General features: G+C 44.7%; 1 protein-coding gene across 5 annotated transcripts in view; it reads left to right on the forward strand.

The window, feature by feature from the left end:
• The window catches only part of SEPTIN11 (septin 11), a 104503-nt gene that overhangs the window by 49308 nt on the left and 30530 nt on the right, over window positions 1-24665 (forward strand). For all 5 annotated transcript variants that reach the window (XM_081248905.1, XM_081248904.1, XM_081248903.1 and 2 more), the window contains exons 3-7: window positions 1840-2035; window positions 10962-11148; window positions 14334-14495; window positions 18780-18876; window positions 20309-20477. In XM_081248905.1, coding sequence (XP_081105031.1) covers window positions 1840-2035; window positions 10962-11148; window positions 14334-14495; window positions 18780-18876; window positions 20309-20477 — 811 coding nt within the window. The remainder of the gene's footprint in view (window positions 1-1839; window positions 2036-10961; window positions 11149-14333; window positions 14496-18779; window positions 18877-20308; window positions 20478-24665) is intronic.

A 24665-nucleotide genomic window follows, 5' to 3' on the forward strand; every position in this document is an offset into this window, starting at 1 on the left:
CTGGCTGGTATTCAGTCATGTTCTAGGTCAGATTCTAAGCTATGGGAGATCAGGCCAGTTCGTTGTTGTATTCCCAGAAGTTGGTACTAAGCTGGAAAGGATACTGGCTGAAAGAAGACTGATGAAGGAGGAAATTCTTTGATCTTAGATGTATTGGGTCCAATGGGTAAAGCTAAAGAGTTAGGCAAATGTACTTGAGCAACTTTTATCCTACAAGTGAATCATGGTAGTCAGTGGCAAACCACCTAAGGCTTCTAATTAGAGAAAGCTCAATTACAGAAAGATTCCATTCTACTTCATGTTTGTACTGTGTTGGAAAGCAATGAGTAATACAGAACTTCTAATTAGTAAAGGTATTTTGTCAGTGGGAAAGTTGCCCTAAGGCTATAAATCTTAGAGCTCTTTTTTCCTCCATGGAATTGTCACCATCCTAAAAGTCACTATGGCAGTTTTTCAGAAGAGAGGTACTGTTCCTAGGACCATCATGGGATTGGGATTTGTTGAAAGGGCCGCAGTATATTGGTATGTTTAAATTGAGCTGAAAATCTAATTGGGAAATTTTCCAGATTTTTTTTTTTAAAGGCATTCTTGTGGGTAATGTTTCTCGATTTCTACCATCACACACTCAACCACCACCCCTGACAAGGGTGGGTTCTTTCTCATTGCCAACTATGTTTGACTCAAGAATTAGTATATAGAGAGAAAATTTTTCTTGGTCTTATTTTGAAGACCAAGCTAAAGTTCTCCATGGCTCCACATTTGGGTCTTACCATTTGATTGGTGTAGTGGTGCGAGGTACCTGCCACTCTCCTTTGCATATATTAGGGGCTCAGTAAGACTTACTGACTTGAATTATCAATGTGAATTAATAAGGCCATTGTTGCAGGTTATTTAACATCATTCAGTTTCATTGTCACAAACATCCGCTTGAACCTGGGAGATCTAACAGGTGCTTGCCATCTGCTGAATAGGGAAATAAAAATGGAGATAATGGAGGATTCTCACAGATTCATAACCATACCTAAAAAAAATTAGGCAGTCATTTTTCTCTGTAACAGTAAAGTCAGGATGCTGTGTTGGTTGAGTGTAGGTGTTAGAAGCGCACAAACTTGGGTTAGAAGCCTGGCTCTGCCACTTAACAGTGTGGCTTTAGGCAAGTTACTTAGACCTTATCTAAGTCTTAATGCCCCATCTGTAAAAGGGAGGAAAGAGCAGTACTTATTCCATGGGGGTTAGTACTAGGGTTTAAATGAGATAGTGCATTGGAAGCTCTTACCACAGGGCCTTGTACAAGGTAAGCGCTCAGCAGCTGTAGCTGGGTTTGTTATGATTGCTGTTATTTGTTAAGAGTGTTGTTTTGAAAAATGTAATTCTTTTCCACAACAGTAGATGGTATCGAGTAATTCAATACAAATGAATCAGTCTTTTGAATTTCCTTCGTAACAGAAACTCAGCAATATAGAATTTTTTTTAAAGCAATATAGTGTTACATGCCAACATTTAGGGAAGGAGGAACTACGGTTTATGTCTTTGAAATGACCACACACTGACCACAGGCAAGCTTATAGGTTCGGATTCTCTATGCAGAGGTAAGGAAAAGTATCTTGATCTGTAAGTTCAAGATCTTTTCTACTGAACGGTTTTGGAAATTCATTAAAGCGTTTCTCGGGAAGTATTCCGTAGATCACACATGGAAAGAACTATCTTTTTGTGGTGGAATTTTTGGTGATACTGACTTTTCAAAAAATTTTACGATCATGATGATGAAAAACTGATGATGTGAACTGGTGCCTCAGAGGCATTGACACATTCTTTGATTTCTCCCTTGTGGTCATGCAGGCGAGACGGGCATTGGCAAATCCACATTAATGGACACTTTATTCAACACCAAATTTGAAAGTGACCCAGCTACTCACAATGAACCAGGTGTCCGGTTAAAAGCCAGAAGTTATGAGCTTCAGGAAAGCAATGTACGGCTGAAGTTAACCATCGTTGACACTGTGGGATTTGGAGACCAGATAAATAAGGATGACAGGTACATGTTGGGATTTTGTGGGGATGTAAATGAGTGAGAAGGTAACAGGATCCATCCCGGGTAAATGCAAAGACTAAGTGTTCGCTAGTTATGGGGCTTGGTCTCCTATCCCCTAAAAGATAAGACATTCTTGTCCTCTGAGAAATTTTCTTAGAATATTCTTGAGGTCAGAATCAGCTAGTGTAATTGATTCCAGCTAGGGTAAGGAGAAAAGGGATTTGTTAGAAGGCATAAGCTACCTTATGGCATTTTTCCAGGAGAGTCATGGAACCAGGCTTGGGTGCTTTCCCACCTGGAAAAGCAGTCTAGAGAAACACGTACAGTTAGTGGAACCCCTGCCACAAACTACCTTATATAGTTTGGTAGCTGTGACACTGGGGAGAGGTCTCTAGAACCTCCACCCAGTCTGTCTCAGAGAGCCAAATGCCTTCACCATCGTTTGCAAGAAGAACCCCTTTCCCTGTGTGGGCCTCTGCCTTGTGTGGCTCCCTTCCTGCTTCCAGGTCTTGTATGGCTGCATCTGCTTCGTAGAAACTAGACCAGATCCAGAACACTAGCTGCAAGAGAGTCTGGGAAGTGTGGTTTCTGGTTTTTGTTGTTGTTGCTGTTTTAACTCTGCAAAAAAAAAAAAAAAAAAAAAAAAAAAAGGGCCGGGGGGAGGGGCATTAAAAAGTAAAAGGAGTTTGGAATGAGCATCTGCCACGCTCTCCTAGTCTCTGAGGCAGATTGAGATATTTGACTGAATCCCCAAATTCCTACAGATCTGAAGGAAAACTTGGAGTCAACGTGATTTTCCCGAGAAGCCAGAGCCCAGGATTCAGTAGACCCGGGTTGTGATCTGGAGTCTGCCTATGAGCAGCTATGGGACCGGGGCAATTCATCTCACGCTAAGGGAAGGCCGCTGGCTACTCTCAGGCCTCTTCCCGTGGGATCTGCATACAGTCTCCTCGTAGGTGGGGTCTGAGGAAGGGCACTGGGAAAGGCTAAGCCTGGGGGAGGGTGTGGTACCAAGACACAGCTGATGGAGTGCTGTCAGCTCCTAAAACCCCAAAGGGGAGAAGGCGCGTCTGTGAAAGATCAGCTGGAAGAATGGGCGTTGATTTCCAGCCAGCACAGGATCTTAATGTGGATGCTAGTGCTGTGGCATGAGCACTGTGTGTCCTTTGTGCATTGTCTGGGTCTTCCTGTAGGCTGCTCATACTTGGGTGGCCCGCCGTGTGCAGAATGGCCACATTGACTCTGAATATTGAGCGTGGTTTCAGTGGAGCCTGGTGAGGAATTCAGATCACTCTCTATCCGGCAAGGGTTTGTTAAGCTAATTTGATAATATATATAACAAACTTCTTTGTCAGTGTAGAAGAAGGACATGTTTAAGCTGCTTAAGAAATAAAATGTCTTTTCAGAATTTTGGCCCTGTCGTTTGTATGTAGGCAGAAGCTGTTAGCTATGTCAGTCTCATGTATTCATTCACTAAAACTGGTTTACATAAACTTGATGATCCACTTATAAAATAATATAGTGAGGTTTTACTTTTTTTTTTGAGGTGAAGCAAACAGTCATTTTATTGACTCAAGTTCTTTCATTTACATCTTATCTCAGGCTATTTGCTTTCGTAGTTTAGCACCCATCAGTAGAGAAGGCTGTCTGCATCCAGAGGTTTGACTTTTATAAAACACACATAGTCATTTTATAAAGCCAAGCAAGTTTGGCTCTTTTCTCTGAGTTGCTGTGTGCCCTTATTTGAGGGAAGCTGTTAAGCCTTAAACCTTCTTAATGGGTTAATCTCAAGATCACCCATCCTGTTCACTAATCTTGACTTTAAATGCCTTATGATTGTTCTTACTTTTTTTTAACTTTTATTGTTTTTAATTTTTATTTTGTATTTTTAAATTTACTTTTGGCTGCTTTGGGTCTTTGTTGCTGCACATGGGCTTTCTCTAGTTGCGGTGAGCGGGGACTGCTCTTTGTTGCGGTGCGCGGGCTTCTCACTGTGGTGGCTTCTCTTGTTGCGGAGCATGGGCTCTAGGTGCGCAGGCTTCAGTAGTTGTGGCCCATGGGCTCAGTAGTTGTGGATCATGAGCTCTAGAGCACAGGCTCAGTAGTTACGGCACGTGGGCTTACTTGCTCCGCGGCCTATGGGATCTTCCCGGACCAGGGCTCAAACCCATGTCCCCTGCATTGGCAGGTAGATTCTTTTTTTTTTTCTTTAACATCTTTATTGGAGTATAATTGCTTTACAATGGTGTGTTAGTTTCTGCTTTATAACAAAGTGAAGCAGCTGTACATATACATATATCCCCATATCTCCTCCCTCCCACGTCTCCCCCATGCCCTCCCCATCCCACCCCTCAAGGTGGTCACAGAGCACTGAGCTGATCTCCTTGTGCTATGTGGCTGCTTTCCACTAGCTATCTACCCTACACTTGGCAGTGTACACGTGTCCATGCCACTCTCTCACTTCGTCCCAGCTCACCCATCCCCCTCTCCTTGTCTTCAAGTCCATTCTCTACGTCTGCCTCTTTATTCCTGTCCGGCCCCTAGGTTCTTCAGAACCATTTTTTTTTTTTTTTTAGATTCCATATATATGTGTCAACATACAGTATTTGTTCTTCTCTTTCTGACTTACTTCACTCTGTGTGAGAGACTCTAGGTCCATCCACCTCACTACAAACAACTCAATTTCGTTTCTTTTTATGGCTGGGTAATATTCCATTGTATATCTGTGGCAGGCAGATTCTTAACCGCTGTGCCACCAGGGAAGTCCGTTATGATTGTTTTAAATACTTAAGTTCATTCTCAAAAAACGTTTGAGAAAGTTAAAATTAAACTGTCCCAGGCCCAAAGATAATTCCAGAAGGAGGCTTCCAGAGACATTTTTGTGCAGTGACAGCTTAATGGGAATAAGACACCAAATCATTAAGTTACATTATGTTTGCTTAGGGCTCAGAAACTTCATTAGTACCAGGTTTTTTTGTTTGTTTGCTTCATTTTCCTCAAAACTGTGTATGTTATATGTGTGTGTTTTGTAAAGAGGAATTTGAACTATTTTATCTAGGGCTATGTATTGTCTAGATATATTTTAACTATCTGTGATAGAAATATGAGCACACAGTAACAGCAGAGAAATATTTAACTCATGCTCTAGCTGAGCATGGAGCTCTATTTTATGTATAGGGCAATTTAAATGCTCTTCAGTAAGCATTGGCCTGTAATACAGGAGCAGTTGTTAGACATAGTAAGAAAGATTTCATTTTGCATCTGTCAAAATGGACTATCTGTACATTGTGTTGGAGTGGAGGAAAGCTAAGCACAGCTGAGCAGTTGCTCTTAATTTATGACCTCAATGCCAGGGAATGATGGAGAGGTTCTTGCCTGAAGGCTGTCTGCAATGCCCACTGAAACAGATGAAGAGAAAACCCTGATGACAGGCAAAAGTGCACACTGGTCCTCGTGTGGTCACGGAGTCCCCGTCCGAGCAAGGCGGGTCTCCATCTCTGACCTGCGCAGGTCTCTCCCTGGGGTTGGGGAGCGCCATGCTTGTGCACTCCCTGATGGGAAGACATCAGCTGCACCTTCTCAGGATGTATTCCTGCAGGAATGAGAACCGTCTTCCTGCATTTTGCTGCTCAGTTTCCATGAGCTGTTCCAGCTCTGAGTCATCGCCTCAGCACTGCCATTGCATTTTTACTTCTCCCCTAAATGGGGACTTTCCCTCAGTCTGGTGGGTTTTCATTCACCAGCCCTGAACAGCAGGTGGCCAGTGCAACGCTGATCCACACATTTGCAGCTGGAGGCCTCTTTAAGAAATTATCTGACTCATTTGGGTCAAATAATAGTTTCCAAGGAGACTTAGAAGAGAGGAAGTGTGATATTAACCTAACCTACATACCAAGTATTTTTTTTTCTTCTGAAATTTCTTGACAGCTGTTGCATAACCTCTTTAAGTGGCATTTAGAACTCTGGGCCCCAGAATGCTTGTTGACACTGTTGACTATAAACCCAAATGTCTGTTGTTAAAAAAATAATCATTTGGATAGGGTCTGCTTCCTTCAGAAAATTGGAAGTGGGATATGCATTTTTGTATCGATATGTAAACATATGGAAGGGGATGTGCTGTTTCTCTAAACCCATGATTATTTTTAGTACTTTGAGGATTAGGCAAGCTTTTCTGCCATCAATGCAAGACTTCAAGAATGTCCCAGTTTGTTTATGTAGGCTTCGGACATGTCAGCATTCCTGCATCATTATCTGCCTGGGACCAGGCTAGCTAGAAGGAGGCAGGAAGAGAGATCTGGTAAGGTTTCCTGTTTTGTTTAATAGCACGATTAACTCTTCGTGGTCTAAGGGCCTCCTTGTTTTGCTGTCTGTACTCTTCAGTAAAGAAGGAAAGAGGTCTGGAGAAGAAGGGAAACCAAATTTGCTGTAGTGCTGGAAATAAAAGAACTTGTTGGCCTCACGTTTGGGATGTGGGAGATAGAATGTTAATGGCATATTACAAGCTATAATGATAATCAGTCCTAAAAAAGCATGGATAATTGAAATCCACTGAGAGAATCCTCAAACTCACCAAATCTTTATCGGAGTTATAAAATGGTAATGGAATGGACTGTTTGGTCTTCAAATTCTGTCTCAATTACACTTTCTGGTAGATGTAGTTGAAGGATAAGGAAAATTAACTTTGGCTAATAGATAGCAAGATGGTAGGTATCTGGTCACGTATGAAATGGAGAGTCAGTCCCTGAACAATGGCATTGGCTATTTTGCAGGTGGGTAGCTTGGGTGGATAGAAAACATTGCATAAAATATTTTTTCCCCATCAGTTTTAGGGTCAACCTCTGTCAATTTTTTGTGTTTTTTAATGGCTGGAGATTTATGGGGGAAAAAAATAAGTGGTAGATAAAAAGGAATATCCCATGCCTTAAAAAGAAATTATATGAAAATGTAAGGACTTGATTTGATCTGCCCTACCCCTCCCCTCCTTCCCCCACCCTGCCCTTTCCTCTGCTTGATAGGGCTAAAATCCACAGAAGTTTGAATTGGCAGAGCAGAATATAAATAGGTATCCTTGCTGTAAGAATGGAAACTAGCAAAGGGCAAAATAGGGATGAAGTTTCCTTATCTTTATGACTTTGAGTGTAGATAACGTATAGACAGGAGTAGGAGAGAGGGCAGAGAGTTTGTTCAAAGGATGTGAAGGGGAGTACAAAGCCACTAGGCTGACTCATGCATCAGGAAGAAACTGTTTCATCAACATAATTAAATCTTGAACACAAGGCATAGTGATTATGGTAAATTGTTCTCCTGAAATACATTTATTTGTTTTTAATGATATAGAGGGTAAAATGGATGGGATTTTGTGCTTGGTTATGTGTAGGAGGTAGGAGAGGAGGTCTCTGGGTTGAGCCCCGGGGTTCTGACACAGCCAGTGGTCTGGATGCAGGTGCAATTTGCTGACCTGAGGAATACGGGGGAGTGTGGGTTTGGGGACAAGATGAAGAGTTTGATTTTGGACATATTTAGAAGAGCAAGTGGAAATATCTGGTAAGCAGTTGGATGGATTAGTCTGAAACTTGGGTGAAAGATCTGGTTAAGTGAAACGCAAGAGTAAATGTGATTTTCCAAGGAAACCACATACAGGGAGAAGAAGGAGATTGAAAAGATTGGCCCAAACTCCTTAACAGGGGATGGCAGACGAAGCCCGAGGTATAGAGGAGAACAAAAGATGTCTTGGGATATACCAAATCCAGGGCAGAAAGCATGCCTCACTGGAAAAGGAGAGGTGCTATGCCTCCCATAATCTTGGAGGATCAGAATCAAAACCAAATGCAAACTGTTGGTGGGAATGTAAATTGATACAGCCACTGTGGAGAACAATATGGAGGTTCCTTAAAAAACTAAAATAGAATTACTATACGACCCAGCAATCCCACTCCTGGGCATATATACCCTGAGAAAACCATAATTCAAAAAGTCACGTACCACAGTGTTCATTGTAGCTCTATTTACAATAGCCAGGACATGGAAGCAACCTAAGTGTCCATCGACAGATGAATGGATAGAGAAGATGTGGCACATGTATACAATGGAATATTACACAGTCATAAAAAGAAATGAAATTGAGTTGTTTGTAGTGAGGTGGTTGGACCTCGAGTCTGTCATACAGAGTGAAGTAAGTCAGAAAGAGAAAAACAAATACTGTATGCTAACACATATATATGGAAGCTAAAAAAAATGGTTATGAAGAACCTAGGGGCAGGACAGGAATAATGACGCAGATGTAGAGAATGGACTTGAGGACACGGGGAGGGGGAAGGGTAAGCTGGGACGAAGTGAGAGAGTGGCATGGACATATATACACTACCGGATGTAAAATAGATGGCTAGTGGGAAGCAGCCGCAGAGCACAGGGAGATCAGCTCGGTGCTTTGTGACCACCTAGAGGGGTGGGATAGGGAGGGTGGAAGGGAGGGAGCCGCAAGAGGGAGGAGATATGGGGATGTATGTATATGTATAGCTGATTCACTTTGTTATAAAGCAGAAACTAACACACCATTGTAAAACAATTATACTCCAATAAAGATGTTAAAAAAAAAAACCAAATGCAGAAAGGAAATGAATAGAAAGAAGCAGCATACTTGGGCCACTCTTGTGGGGAGGTGCTAAGAAGCTGCAAATCAGGAACTGGGGAGGCAGGAAGGAGCACCTGCTGTGAGCTGCTTTCCTGTCCTTGGGGCTAAGAGGGCGTAGGGGGACCTTGATTCCCCCAGTCACATGCCTTGGTGTCAGGAGACCGAAAGATCAGGCCCTGGACTGGCAGGGCATGGGTGGGCCTCACTGGAGTGGCCTGGTCCACTGCCCTACAGGGCATGCATGAGTCAGTAGCAGAACAGTTACCATGGAAAGCGGGTCAGTGTAAAGTTCCTTTTTTGTTTTTCCCTGTCTTTTTGAAAAGTCAGGCTTGCTTTTCTCTTATTTGTTGTTTATTATATTACTATGAAATAGTTATATCTCACAGTTTTATGGGCTAATTCTTTACATATATTAGCTCACTTAATTTGTCACATTAGCTGTCTGATATAGGTAATATCTTTGTCCTTGATATTACCTATGAGGAAATTGAAACACAGAGAGGTTTAGTAATTTGCCCAAAGCCACACAGCTAGTAAGTTATGGATTTGGAGTTTGGTCTTAGGTGGTCTGGCTTGAGTCCATGCTTTTAACCCCCAGTTTATGTAACTATCCTATCATAATAATGGCTATTGCTATTGTTATACAATTCCTGCCTATATTTTAAAATTGGAAAATGGAGGAGAATCTTATTACTCGCTCATCCTTTCTATTGGAATTCATTGGGATTTCTACTGTCACGTTTAGAATTTTATTTAGGCACATTCTACTTTTTCTTTAAACCTCCAGAGATTTCGTCTGCTCAGATTGAAGCAATGGATTATGATAAATCACCAAGGGAAAATATAAGAAAACTTTTTTCTGTTTTCGGTTTTGCTCATACAGTTTTGTTTGTTTGTTTAATTTTGTTTTGTTTGTTTTTTCTTTTAGGGCATCTGCTGTCATCCTCATTATAAAAGATTTATAGTTCTCTTTCAGGGATTTCAGTTTAATTTATGGATCCGAGAGTTGACTGTTGAGAGGTTTTTATTTTTCTTAATGCCTAAACTGTTCCTCAGCAAGGTAGTAAGTTTGGGGAAGAATTAACCCATTTTATTCCCAATCAGCCCATGTCATTGCTGGTGATACTTACTTCTGAGAAGTCCCCTTGGAGACCTGGAAGAGTTCATGGCTTTTCCACAGTGACCTAATGTACTGTTTAATCCCTGGAGAACATATGGTTTATTGAATATGTCTTCCCAGTATGCTATTAGTGATTGTGTTTTTGGCCAGTTAATAGAGTCATGTGTAATTATTCAAAATAGATTTGAATTATGATTTGGTGAGAAGAGAGGGTTACAAAGTTTACCTTCAAATCATAAAATTTGAGAGTTGGGAAGAATCTTGATCATAATAGACCAGGCAGTTCAGTTTATAGATGAGCTTATGGCACGCGCAGGGCTTTATGAGAGTACGGAGAAGCCCTCGTCCCTGGGGGTTGGGGGCGCAGGAGCAGGGAGGGGCTGCCAGCAGGAGGGAGTGCCACATCCTGAAACTGCAGAGCAGTTTCATCTTGTGCATCGATGCCAACCAGCTGGGAGAGGCTGTCAAAATCACTTTATTGGGACAGATTTTGAGGCTCAGTTTTGGCCCAGCAGGAAAGAATGCCACAGTCTCTTAGCAATACCCTCATGGGTGCCATGGGGGAAGTGACAGTGTGTCTCACGTATTTCCAGTTGCTGTTTTAAAGGCTGAGTGTTAGCCAGGGGAATAATAGGAAGAAGACCATTCCCGGTTGAGGTGTGGGGGGATGGGATGGCTATAGCATGAGGAAAGGCACAGAGGCAGGCGAGAGCTTGACGTGTGGGACAGAAAGGGTGAGCCCCGGAAGGGGTTGGAGAGAGGGCCTGGGGTGATGTTCAGGGGCCAGATGGCTAAAGGCCTGGGCTGCCAAGGTAAGGAACTTGCGCCTTAGCTCTTAGGGAAGAAGGAACCACTGAAGACTTTCCTGGAGAATTGTACAAAGAGCTTTGAGACTAGCAACATGCTGATTGGAAAATGTGTCTTAAAAAACCTTCTTCTGGGGCTTCCCTGGTGGCGCAGTGGTTGAGAGTCCGCCTGCCGATGCAGGGCACACGGGTTCGTGCCCCGGTCTGGGAAGATCCCACATGCCATGGAGCGGCTGGGCCCGTGAGCCATGGCCGCTGGGCCTGCGTGTCCGGAGCCTGTGCTCCGCAACGGGAGAGGCCACAGCAGTGAGAGGCCCGCGTACCGCAAAAAAGGGGAAAAAAACCCCCCAAAAAACCCTTCTTCTGCCCTAGCTATAAGCCGATCGTGGAATATATCGATGCCCAGTTTGAGGCCTACTTGCAAGAGGAATTGAAGATCAAACGTTCTCTCTTCAACTACCACGACACCAGGATCCACGCATGCCTCTACTTCATTGCCCCCACTGGACATTCGCTGAAGTCCCTGGACCTGGTCACCATGAAGAAGCTGGACAGTAAGGTACTCACTGCTGCTCTGGGTACTGCCCACTCTCCTGTAAGATCACTTTTATCCCGGGGCCCCAGTTTACCTCTGCTTTCAGTGTAATTTGGTGTTTTGTTTTAAAGATTATGTTTTAGAGCAGTTTTAGGTTCACAGCAAAATTAAGAGGTAGGTGCAGAGATTTTCCACAAACTCGCTGCCCCGTGGCATGCATAGCCCCACTCCCACCCATCATTCCCATCAGATGGTGCATTTGTTACAACTGGAGAACCTACAGTGACACATCACTGTCACCTCAAGTCCATAATTTACATGAGGGTGCACTCTTGGTGTTATACATTCTGTGGGCTTAGACACATTTATAATGACATGTATTCATCACTGGAGTATCATACAGAGTAATTTCACTGCCCTAAAAGGCTTCTGTGCTCCACCTGTTTATCCCTCCCTACTTCCTAACCCGGTATTTGTTTTTTCTGGTTGATGGAACCATAGGGTTTTGAAAAAAAATGGTTCAAAGCCTCTCTGGATATTAGGACAAAACAAAACAAACAAAACCATGTAGCTTATTACAAAGTATTTTTAGTTCTTAAATTAGCACTAGTGTATGCTCTGTTGAAGGTTGGGGAATTATACAGTGGAGACGCCTAAAGGGTCGTAGGAAGGGTTAAATTTAGGGAGATTGAACTATAATTTCATGCTTTGTTTATTTTCTGAAAAACTTTCTTTTAAATCTCTCTTTGAAAGGTTTTTACAGGCTTGGCTTTAATTTGAAGTTTAACATGCAAAAAAAAACTGTTTATTTTTTTTTTATCTATGTGATAAGGATGGTCCAACTTCTTAGATTTTAAAACTGAGCTGCACCCTGTGTTCAAAAGAAGTAGAGTCTCAGATCAAGTCTGACCCCTAATCTTTGCACATTTATAACCTTTCTCCTTCACAGCATTTGGAGGAAGGGACCGATGAGTTTGACAACATTTGATGATCTACTTTATGATTAATTTGATTTTCCATTTTGAAATAAATGGAAGACAATACATTCTGAAATAAAGAAGCAACAAGTGACAACAAGGACACCCACACAATTGAGCTATAGTATTTCCTCTTAGATTCTAACCTCCTTTTGAGTTCAATACAAAGTCTTACCTTTAGAGGGCTTTGTTGGGTGTTATTTTCTGTCCAAACAACACTGTTTAAAAGATGCTTTTGCTCCGGAGGGACGTAATAGTGAGAGAATGCTGAGAAGATCAGCCTGTCCCCCAGGCCTCTCTGCCTGTACCAGCCCAAAAAGGGCCTGCGGGCTGACACCAAGCCAGGCACCCGGGGCCCCCAGCTTGCGAAGATGCACTGCTTTACAGAGACATATTCTACCAGCCAGAAAGGAGTCCTGCAGCTAGAGCACTCTTGGGAGAATAAATGGAAACCCTTCCTCATCTCACTTGATTCAGCCTCAGTGAGCCATCGATGGTGGCTCACTGGGCGGGGAGGTCTGCTTCCTGGGCTGTCGGGTCCTTGAGAGCAGGGCTGGGAAGCAGACAGAGGGAGGTGGCTTCCTCACTGAGGCTGAGCTTGCAGACCACGCCAGGGTGATATCCAACAACAGGATTATGCTTCAATTTAAAAAGGGAAAGAAAATAAGGCAAAACAAACAGCTAATCAAAACAAAACAATCACTACAAAGCTGGTTAAACTGCTTTCAAAGAACTATTATTGTAGAGCTGGAGTGCTAGGGAGTATCTGAAAACGGTGTTGTCAGAGGTTTGTTGATCCAAGTAAAGTGAAGAGTTAAGGCAAACATATGACAATGTCAGACAAGATTTCCAGGCACCTGCCACTGAGGAAGAAGAGATTTTAAATATAAATTTGCTTGGTTCTTCCATCTACTCTAATCAAATTGGCCAAGAAAATATGAACCTCTGCCATTTTGTCCATGTTGATATTAACCCAATACTAAGTGTGCACAAAAGTTAGCCAGTACAAACCATAGGGAGGGGTTTGTTCCCCACGTCCTGGTCCAGGCATTCTCCCACCCTCAGTGATGTCTGTCTCACTGAGGCAACTTGCTGCAGGAAGCCCATCCATGATAAGGTTAGGATTGGGTTGAGGAATAGGACAGAACAGATTTTTCCATCAACAGGTCATCTCACTCTGGTTTATCAGGGATTTTTGATTTGGCTCTTGGGATAAAAGGAGAAGCAAAGGAATGCAGATGTGACCCGGAAAACCCCCCTAAAGACTCCCTCTTCTCTGGCTGGGACTGATCGCTTTCTCACTGAGCCTGTTCCCTTTTCACCTGAGCTGGGTGAAGAGCATGGTCCCCGGGGTAGCAACTTGTTGAAACCTCTGTACCAATCAGGGAGTGGAAGAAAGTTAATTGTAAAAAATCCATTTTAAAGAATGTGTCCTGTGGACAGTGCTGGGGCAAGTTGGGAGCAGAGGGTCCCACCTCTGGCTTTGGGGCTTGCGCTTGAGGGTCCTTGGCTCTCATTCTGGGCTTTCTGCCATTGTTGTCAAACTTCAGAGTTCTCACCTGGTCTTTGTATCTGATGCTCTGAAAGTGAGCCTTGTCTTTTGGCACCAGGTCTCATTCTGGCACAAAGAAGTAATGTGATAGAAGCTGATTTTCAAGAGAATTAGTTGGTGTGGTTTTGAAAAATTTAAAAGTAGGTGAAATCAATTTTGTTTTGGTTAATATTTAGGTTCTCTGCTTCCAGCAGTTCTCAAGTCATCAGAAGAAAGAAAGGATGCTCTCCTGCATAGAGCTGAATATTCCACTATTCTAACTAATGAAAAACTTGGTATTAGGCTGTTAGAAACATGCAAAAATCAAACTCCTAAAGTAGCTGGGAGGAGTCAAAAAGGAGTGGTTACTCAAAGAATAGGCTTCTTTGTTACCGTTCTTTGTCATAGAGTAACACTTCCTTTTACATCGTAAAGGAGAATGAGGTGGCATAGAAGAGGAAGTTACGAGGATGCTTTCTTTCAGTGCCAGATGGGAGCGAGTAAAAATGTTCAGAGATGGAACTAAAAGATTATTCCATATCTTCTTAATTTTGTATCTAGGTAAAAAGTCCAATATTTAATATCATCTCTATTTCTAAGGGAAGTCTTACAATTTCTGCTTCTTTGTTTTCTATATTTTATTCATTTGTCTATTTTTCTTACATTGGAATCGTATAAAAATGGATGTGTTTGGTTTATAGGTGAACATCATTCCAATAATTGCAAAAGCTGACACCATTGCCAAGAACGAATTGCACAAATTCAAGAGTAAGATCATGAGTGAACTAGTCAGCAATGGAGTCCAGATATATCAGTTCCCCACAGACGAAGAAACGGTGGCAGAAATTAATGCAACGATGAGTGTAAGTCCTCAAGTAAGAAAGGACCAACCAGTGATTTTCCTGAAAGCTTTTCTTAGTAGCAGCATTGTGCAGTGGCTAGAACATTGGACTAGCATCTAACGTACTCAGTGGGGTCCAGCTCTGCCACTGTTTCAAGTCATTTAATCACCCTACTCCTCAGTTTGTCCATCTGTCAAATGGGAGAGTTAGACAAGATCTCAAATCTCCTTCCTGCTTTAACAGTTATGATCTCCACAGCAAATCTTGTGGGAAGGGAATGCCGGCCCAGCACCATTTCACACAAAGCAGCTTAGAGGAACTAGCACTCCGCTTGCTCCTGCCAGTGTCGGCAGAAATATGTCCACCTGCCTCTCTTTTGCTTCTGTGATTGGTTCCTGCCTTTTTCTCCTTTCTGCATTCCCCACCCTTTCCTGAATCATGAGGTAAACTGGCAGTGGAGGGTACAGTTTCCACATCACAGGGAGGAATGGTCAGGAGATAAATGATGATAGCTTCAGCAATCTAAGTGTGCCCGTGATATAATCTCTCCTGAGGACACTCCGTCCTGCTAGTCGACACCCAAGTCTTTCCCACTGCTCCTGTGTGTCTCGTAGCCGTGGCTCACCTCTGTGTCACGTAACTGTACCCATCTTTCTTCAGTTGGGAATGCCCGACTTCTGTAGAAGAAGCAGCATTCTTCACACATAGTTGATGCCCACTGAGGGTTTTTGGAATTCTTAAAACTGAAGGTTAGCTTCAATGGAATGTAATTAGAAGCTGTTAAATAGCTTGGCCTTCCCTGAATACGTGCTCGAAATTGATTCAGAAGTGTGCTGGTGGCAGTGGAAGTCAGTCTAGACTTTTTAATTTGTGGTCCATTGAGTATGTTCTACCTTCCTCAGATCTGATCATGACAAGTGTCTAATCAAGTCACTATTAAAGGCACTGAAGGCGCTCCTTTAATTAACAGTTTTATTGAGATATAATTGATATACTGTACGACACCCATTTAAAGTATACAATTCAGTGGTTTTTAGTGTATTCACAGAATTGTGCAACCATTGCTGCAGTCAATTTTAGAACATTTTCATCACCCCAGAAGGAAACCATATACCTTTTAGATGTCAGCCCTCTAACCATCCAGACACTGGCAACCACTAATCTACCTCCTTGTCTCTGTAGGTTTGCCTATTCTGGACATTTTATATAAAGAAAGTCATACTGAAGCTTATCTAGAGAATTAAATGACTTGGTTAAAGCCTTCCAGTTAAGAGCAGCACTGGGATTTTGACCTAATCCACCTGGTCCCAGTCTTGTTGCTGTTTGCCATCGTAATTAGGAGATCAGACTAATTCCACAAAACTGCTTCTTCCTTCTTCCATTCAGCATACGGACTTTTCTAGATATGGCTGTTATCATTTAAGGAGGAACTTTTCCCATAAATCACTCCCAACATGATTAGGACTTTGGAAGGGAATGTAACTTTCCCCTTCTCTGGGAAATTGTTGAATTTAAAATTTTAGGGGGCGTCCCTGGTAGCCCAGTGGTTAAGAATCCGCCTGCCAATGCAGGGGACACAGGTTTGAGCCCTGGTCCGGGAAGATCCCACATGCTACGGAGCAACTAGGCCGCTGCACCACAACTACTGAGCCTGCGCTCTAGGACGTGACTACTGAGCCTGCGTGCCTAGAGCCCATGCTCCTCAATAAGAGAAGCTACCGCAATGAGAAGCGCACGTACTGCAACAAAAAAGTAGCCCGTTCTCACTGCAACTATAGAAAGCCCGTGCATAGCAACGAAGGCCCAAAGCAGCCAAAAATAAATTTAAAAAAAAAAGAATTTAAAAAACAAATAAAATTTAGGGATGTCATTGATGCAGAGATAGACCAGCTTGGCTCTGTCCTAGTCTGGTCACACTGAGTCATGTGACCCCCTCTGGCTGTCGTGCTCCTGTGTCTAGGATAGTAAAGGGTCTGGAATCCTTGGAAGGAACGGGAGAGCAGATTCTTCCTGGGAAATGGCCATGAGGGCGTGCGAAAGGAAGGTAATCCTAGGGGAGAGCGACTAGACTTACTCAAAAGGCAGAACCAAAACCAGAGGGCAAAAGAGCAGTGTGGGCTTTGGGCCCAGTGAAGTGCACGTTTAACTCTTGGTGCCTCCATCCCAAGTAGTTGGTGGACAACAGATTCTGTTTCAACTCACTCAGAAGAGATAGCATGGAGGGAATTCCTACACAGATTCCACCCCTAAAGTTCTCTGGTTCTGGTTCCTGAGAACTTGGTGATAATAGTAGTGCCTGACATTTTGACATTTATGGAGCACTTATCACTGTGCATCGGGCACTGCTCCAGGCTCCACATTTAGTGTCCACAACAGTCCCATGGACCCAAGCGGAGGAGTGTACTTGGTTATAGCATCATTAAAAGCTCAGGCTGGGACGGCACGTGTTTATTCCGCTGTAGGACTGCAATTTGGGGTCAGTGGGATTCAGGAAGTAACATGAATGAGTACCATCCAATTTTTCTCTGTATATCCCTTCCTGTCCTTTCAAGTAATTTTGCATGGCCATGAAACTAAATTTGTGTTAATTTTCTTGGAAAGAAAATACCCATGAATCTTTGCTCTTTTTCTCTCTTTATCAGATTCACAGAACTGATATTCCCAAATTCATTGTGCTCTTTATCAAGGAATTTTCTTATAGGGTCTTCCTTGCAGGCAGTTCCTGGTGATGAAATCCCATGTGATATGTGGAAAGCAGATTTCATTGGCGGTTGCTTTCGTCACTCAGGTCGAGTGGAGGGGTCAGTTCCCTGGGTCGTCACAGCAGAACGTGGGCTGGAAGGGTCCTATTACCCCTCAGCTCCAGGGAACCACATTTCAGTTCCAGATGCTGAAAAAGAGAACATGCTTTCTTGCCTTCCTACAGAGTGTGAGATGAACTAGAAAATATAAATATCTGGAGCACCAGACCAAATACCAGTTGGGCGGCCTGGGCTGAGGATTTTGCCAAGCTCTGGGAGAGGATCTGGCTTTAAAACACTCTTGTCTGTCTCCGTGTATCTGTAGTGGAAGAGCACCGGGTCAGGGAGCCCTAAGTCATAATTCTCAGAGCAGCCATTTCAGATGTTATTCTCACTTGCTAATAGGAGAAAGATAGAATTACTGTTTCTCCTCGGAATGTAGCCATAGTTACCAAATAAACCAACGTGGCACAGCCAGTTGTCTTGAATAGTATCTCTGCTCAAGGTAAGTCGGGGTGCAAGGCTTGAGCCAATAATTTGAGCTAAAGTATATTTGACTTGAATTTTGTGCAATGATCAGCTGTCTAAAGCAGTGCTGTTCGGTAGAAATATAAGCCACACAAGTAATTTAAATTTTCCAGTAGCCACATTTTTAAAAAGTAAAAAGAAACATAAAGTTAATTTTGAGAACTTATTTAACCCAGTATATCAAAAATATCATTTCAACATGTAACCAATATAAAAATTATTAATGAGATGTTTCCATAGCAGGGCTTTGAAGTCCTCTGTGTGTGTGTGTGTGTGTGTATATTCTTTTTTTTTGTCGTACCACGTGACTTGTGGGATCTTAGTTCCCCAACCAGGAATTTAATCCAGTCGCTGGCAGTGAAAGTGTCGAGTTCTAACCACCGGACTGCCAGGGAATTCCCCCAATGTATAGTTTATAATTACATACATCCCAACTTGGACGCATACCTAACTTACTGCTAACATATTTAAAAGTTTTTCAATATGAAGTAAGTACCAAAAAGACAATTTTCCTTCATGTTTGCATCTACATTAACAAAACTGGTTCTTCTTTTTTTTTTTTTTAAGAAGATCTGAGTTTGAAGCAAAGTGAAATGCAGTCCTACCAAAACAATAAAGTGATAATTAATGGAAAAATATTTCACACTCCTTCCCTTTAAATGTAAATTAATTAAAAGTAAATAAAATTCAAATTTTCTTCATTTTACAAGCCTCATTTCAAGTGCTCAATAACCACATAGACCAGTGGCTAGTCTCAGGCAGTGGACATCCCACGCTTACCATATAATCGCAAAGACTCCTAGTTTCCCCCTGAGTCCAGCTCATGTCAGATACTTGGTATCTGGTTGAAGGGGGTTCGGATACATGAAGCCCAACCCCACTGAACTGTTGAGCTCCTCGCTCTTCTGCCCTCCCTCGCCCATTTCTCCTGCCCTGAGCAGAGGCCTGCGGGGGGAGGGGGCGTGTGGAAGCGGAGGAGAGCATGTGTTTGCAGCACGGGGAGGGTAACCGCTCTCTGTCCTTGTGTTGCTGGCAGGTCCACCTCCCTTTCGCAGTGGTCGGCAGCACCGAGGAGGTGAAGATCGGCAACAAGATGGCAAAGGCCAGGCAGTACCCCTGGGGTGTGGTGCAGGGTACGTGCACATCGCGGGGAAGGGGTTCCTCACGTGTCACCCCCAGGGCGGCTGTCCCCGATGGGTTTGGGCAGGTCCTTGACGTGGGCAGGTGGAAGGGCCCGGCAGGGTTTTACACCTGGCAGTCGTGGAGGCCAGAAAGAAGCAGGGAGGCTGGGAAGCAATGGAGAGAAGTGGCTGCAGCCCTATAGTGCCTATGAGGCAGCCCCCCAAGAATGCTGGGTTGTGTGGGGAATTTCGTATAAATTCCTGCTGGAAGAGAGATCTTCCCTGGGAGTTTGAATGAGTTCTTTATCAGCGAAGAGTAAGAAAGCTGCAAAAAGCTTGCGAACAAGAGGATACTTGTTTCTCCATTATCTCTGGAAAAATTGTCTTTTTTTTTTTTTTTTGGAAATTGTCTTCTCAGTAAATATCTGAGAACAAGTGACCTATAATTGTAGGACATGACCACAATCTCTAACCTGAAGACATTGCCTATGTCACTTGGATGGGCAAGGTCTCAGATTCTATTACCAACCCTTGTGTGTTCTGAAGGAGGGATGTCCAGTGCTATGGATTAAGTAGAGTGGCTGCAGAAAGTACCCTCATCGGCTTACGATACATCAGTCCTCCGTTTCCTTTGTTCTGAGTAAAGGCAATAAATCTGTGAGACATGAGAAAGCACAGTACCTTTGAGATATGTAGGAAAATTATGGTTTTTGTCAGTCTTCCCAAATTCTCTACAATAGAAAAACTTGCTTCATAGTGTTGTTGATAAAATTACAGGAGATGATACATAAAAACTGCCTTGTGGGCTTCCCTGGTGGCGCAGTGATTGAGAGTCCGCCTGCCGATGCAGGGGACACGGGTTCGTGCCCCGGTCCGGGAAGATCCCACATGCCGCGGAGTGGCTGGGCCCGTGAGCCATGGTCGCTGAGCCTGCGCGTCCAGAGTCTGTGCTCCACGACGGGAGAGGCCACAACAGTGAGAGGCCCACGTACCGCAAAAAACCCACAAAAAACCCCCAAAAAACTGCCTTGTACAGGTCCTGACAGCACGGAGGGGCAGAAATCGGCCGGGCTTTGGAGCCAGAGGCGATGGGGTCTGAATATAGACTCTGCTGCCTCTGGGAGGTCAGCCTGCTCATCAAAGCCACGCTCTGCGCCTGGGAATCCTGCTAGGCAGAACTGCTGCCAAGAGCCAAGACAGTATTGGCAAAGCTCCTCCCACGGTGCCCTGCCCTCAGCAGCCGCCCTCATCATCAGCAATCATGGTCTCTGCTGTCAGAAATCCTGTCTTTGTAGGGGTGTAAGGAGGATCCAGCGAAGGATCTTCGGGTGACCTTGAGGCCTCAGAGATTTCAGGGGCAATGGTAACTTCGTCTTAGATCACTTCAGATTTTAGTGACATCGCTGCTGAGAGCCCTCCCCGCTTTCTTCCCCATCTCCTGCAGTTGAGAATGAAAACCACTGTGATTTTGTGAAACTTCGGGAGATGCTGATCCGTGTGAACATGGAAGATTTGCGAGAACAGACTCACACCCGCCATTATGAGCTGTATCGGCGCTGTAAGCTCGAAGAGATGGGGTTCAAGGACACCGACCCTGACAGCAAGCCCTTCAGGTATGTGGGCACCTGGCGGTCAGGCCCCCCAGGCAGCGGTGTGAGTGGCGTGCTGGTGCATCACAGAAATGCTTGTTGGATTGAGAGATGGGTGGTGGAGGGACCTGGCGGGGGCGGATGAATAGCACGGATTGCCAGGCGTTGCGATAACCGCTTTACTTGTATCATCTAGAGTACCTGACGCAGCTGATGTCATTATTGCATCCCCATTTTACAGATGAGGAAACGAAGGCACTGCAAGTGTAAACAGCCTGCCCAAGTAGGAAGTGACAGGTGTGAGTTTTGAACCTCTGTTCTTAACAGTTGTACTCACAGAGGCACAGAACCTGGTCCAGGCATTTACAAAGGTGTGGATGCTCACTACAGTTTGTCCCGTTCATTTTTGCCAAATAGGTTTAACTTACCATGTCTCCTACTTTTTGACGTGCTCTTACTAGGTTCCAGTGAACCAGTACAATTCTAACAACACGAACGAGTAGTAAAGGAAATAACTTACAGAACATTTGCTGCGTATTTTCCCACACCGCTGATGGATGGAGAGGAAGAGGCAAAACGTGAAGGGGAGAATATCGAAGTTCATGTAGAATTAGGGGCCCCGCAAAGGCCAGGCCCTGTTAGAGCCCAGTGGTGGGGAAGGGTCGGCGGGGGCAGAGTGCCGGGGCCACTCCAGGCTTGGTGAACGGTCAGAGGAAGGTTTGCCGCCACCTGGTACAGGAGAGGATTGCTCTGTGCATACTGAACCCATACGGCTTCTTCACGGGGATCTGAGTTGAGGTGATGTGAGGTGTGTCTGTGCTTGGCGCCTGTACTGATCGGGGGCCACGGTTCCTTGGAGAAGACTGTTCTCCTCCTCTCTTGTGACTGGCCTGGACTCCCACTCAAATGTTCAGGAGCTGGCTGGCCGCGGTGCCTGAGGCAGCCTGTGTGCTGAGCCAGTGGACTCCCTCTGCTGGATCTGAGCTGCCATTGCAGTGGCAGGGAGGTTATTTTCCTGGAATCTCTTTAGTTTGGTGAAGTCTGGACTGGTCTCCCAGTGGAGTGCTCCTGTGGAATGTATTTGATGAGAACAAACGGAGACCCCAGACAGAGGGCTTCTAACCAAAACGTTAGCTTCTAGCTAAGTTTGCATCATTTAGTCCTGCTCTAGGGGCTTGTAAAATTGGCCCTCTTCATTCACATGAAGTGTGCTTTCCGAGGCGGGGTAGAGGATGATGCCCTTCTGTGTACACAAGTTTAGGGGATCGAACCTTGAAATGCATTGACCAAACAATAGCCCCTACACAATCAAGCCTACTCTCTGGTTATTAAGCCTGAGGAAAGTGGTTTTTGTGTGGCAGAGACTATCTTTATTTTTTCATAGAGGTTTTTTTTTTCTTCTTCACCCATGCATAGAGATGAAACAAAAGGAACCACAGTAAAAATGGAACCCATGTGCCCTCCACCCTCATTCAAACCCAGGCGGTGTTGAAGGGTGAAGGGGCAGCAGTGTGGGTTCAAGTCTTGACTCTGCTACTCCCCAACTCCTTAACCTGCCTGCGCCTCAGGTTCTTCACCTGTAAAACGAGGAACTGGGCTAGATAAGGGGACAGTGAGATCTCGTAGGGGGACTTTTTCCAGAATGTGCCACAGAGGAAATGCTCTAGGCTCTGTGGACCATGCAGTCTCTGTCCCAGTGAGTCAACCCCACCCTTGTAGTGTGAAAGCAGCCAGAGACCCTAACATAAAAGAACAGGAGTGGCTGTGTTCCAATAAACATGTATTTACAAAAACAGGCAGGGCCAGATTTTGCCCTCAGGCTGTAATTTGCCAGCCCCTGGCCTAGTTCATCTCTTGGAGTCCTGAGCTGCCTGCAGAAGTTAGAATGCATGTGACTGTTTCTTAAGTCTGTTAGAGGTAATTTACCTCCCCAAATTTTAAGAACCATTCAGCACAGCTGTGTTTTATTCAGCTCTGGAACTTGGAGTCTGTGATGCAGGCCCCTTCACTAACCTTCCACCATCTCGACCAACTGGGGTTCCTGGTTCCCAGGAACCAGGGCTGGTGAGGATTTCCTGCTGCTGCCTGTGTCTCTGCATTTGAGTTACAATTTCTCCTGCAAGGCCAGGGTAGCTGCCGCCAGGAGGAGGTTGCTGGGTGGGTCTAGCAGGTCCTGCAAGGCCTGGCAGAGCTGGATCCAGCTCACTGCTATGGCCTCCCCGTCCCCAGGGGCTTCAGGACCTGTGGTGGACGTCGCTGAGGCCTGACTTGTAGAGAACGTGCTTTATTCACACGTATCCCCCTCCCCATCTGGTTCCTTTTCTACTGGCCCGAGGGTTCCTTTTTGAGGATGAAAAGGAGGGAAATATATTTTATATAAAATATATTTTGTATATGTAAATATTTTATATATAAATATATTATATATATATGTATATATATAAAACCAAGGCCTTTACTCTTTTCCCTGTATAAGAAAATAAGAAACAGAGAAAAGTAGACCTTCTAAAAATAAACACCTTCTATCATCTCAGTTCCTGGGAACCCTGGAAATAGTTTCTCCTCTTAGAAACCCACTCAATCAACCTCCAGTGGCCCTCTTGGTGCAGGCAGGATCATTTGGAACATGAAAGTTGGCTTTGAATCACATGTCTTGGCAGATAGCAAGGTGAAATAAACTTGGTTTTCCTCTCCTTGGAAACCACTGCTTTACAAAGGGCCCATCCTCTCCCTTGGAGGAGTTTCCAGCCTCCCCAGCACTTCCTGTGAGCCTGACACTGAGAGTGCAGGAGGGGACACAGTTAATTTAAGGGATTTCCCAGAATTACACCTTCAAAGTCATCATGCCTGGATGCTCATAGAAGACTTTTTTCCCTGTGAATTTAGGGTGAGCTTGGAGGAGTATCAGTGAAGGACTCAAGGCTTTTATATTCTCAAAGTAGAGGATCCCTTCACGGGTGTACAGTGAAGTCCACCCTCCCCTCTGGGCACCCTGTGTCCACCACTTGCCCTCTGGGTGCCACTTGTGTTTATACCACGTGTTTATAAAGCAAAGAGTGGCCTCGAAAGCCGAGGCCCATAAGTGGGAGCTCCCCTGAATAGATGACACCGTGTGAAACCAAAGCAGAAGCTGGGCAGGCCACATTTAAGCCTTGGAAGTACGTCCCGGGCACAAAAGCTGAATCTGTCCCTGGTGCTTTCCTTCAACCGGCCTGCGTTCAGCGTTGTGCCTCTCTTGTCTTGCGGTAGAATCTCTGTCACTACACGTGTACATGTCCAGGCGTCAACCTGCTTTGTCTTGTGCCGCATCTTTCCCACCTGCAGCTCTGCAGCCCCAGAGCTCATGCCTCACCCCAGCCAGAGCACCCATGCATTCCCTGGACCCAGGTCCCCCAGACCCTGGCCCCTTTCTGGCTGGCATTGGAGGAAGGTGGGGGCGGGGATGTCACACAGGAGCGGGGATGGGTCTTGTCCCTGCTGCTTGTCTCCTGAGATGCCACCGCCCTCTTCCTAACACTCCATCCTCACCTCAAAACACCACCGCCTCCTCGACTCTACCTGTCAGGTCACAAGTGCTCCTTTACTGCCCCTCTCTCAAGAAATCACAAAGTTTTCAGGCCCATGAGACCATACATTTTTAGGAGCATGGAGGGCTCACTTCCCCAGCCTTGGGAGGTGGGGCTCCCACCTGAGCTAGGTGGCCCAGCTGAAAATCCCAGCTCTGTCACTTCTTCACTGTGTGACCTGCACAGGTTACTAAGCCCCTCTGTGTCCGAGTTTCTCCATGTATAAAATGGGAGGTGATAATAATAGCTACCTCACTGCGTTGTTGTAAGGATAACACATGTGCGTGTGTCAGTTCCTCCGTAAACCCCGGTGGCGTGGTGCTCTGGCCTGCCCCCCGCTGGGTGGTCCAGGAGACGTAACAGGGAGACAACTGTGCTACGTGAATTACCGGAGTGCACGATGAACTGGAGTGTCAGTGCTCGTTCTCCCTTCCCTTGACCTCCATGAGCAAAGCCTGCCTCTCCCAAAAGCTGTTAGAAGAGAATGAGAAGATAAAAGCCTCAGTTTCAAACCAGCCCAAACCCTCATGAAAAAACTGTTCACTTCTCACTTGGAAAAGGGTGTTAATAACTACAATTAAAAATTAAGTTGGGGGCTTCCCTGGTGGCGCAGTGGTTGGGAGTCCGCCTGCCGATGCAGGGGACA

The sequence above is a fragment of the Mesoplodon bidens genome, assembly GCF_964165515.1.
Source record: "Mesoplodon bidens genome assembly, chromosome: 1".
NCBI classification, from domain to species: domain Eukaryota; kingdom Metazoa; phylum Chordata; class Mammalia; order Artiodactyla; family Ziphiidae; genus Mesoplodon; species Mesoplodon bidens.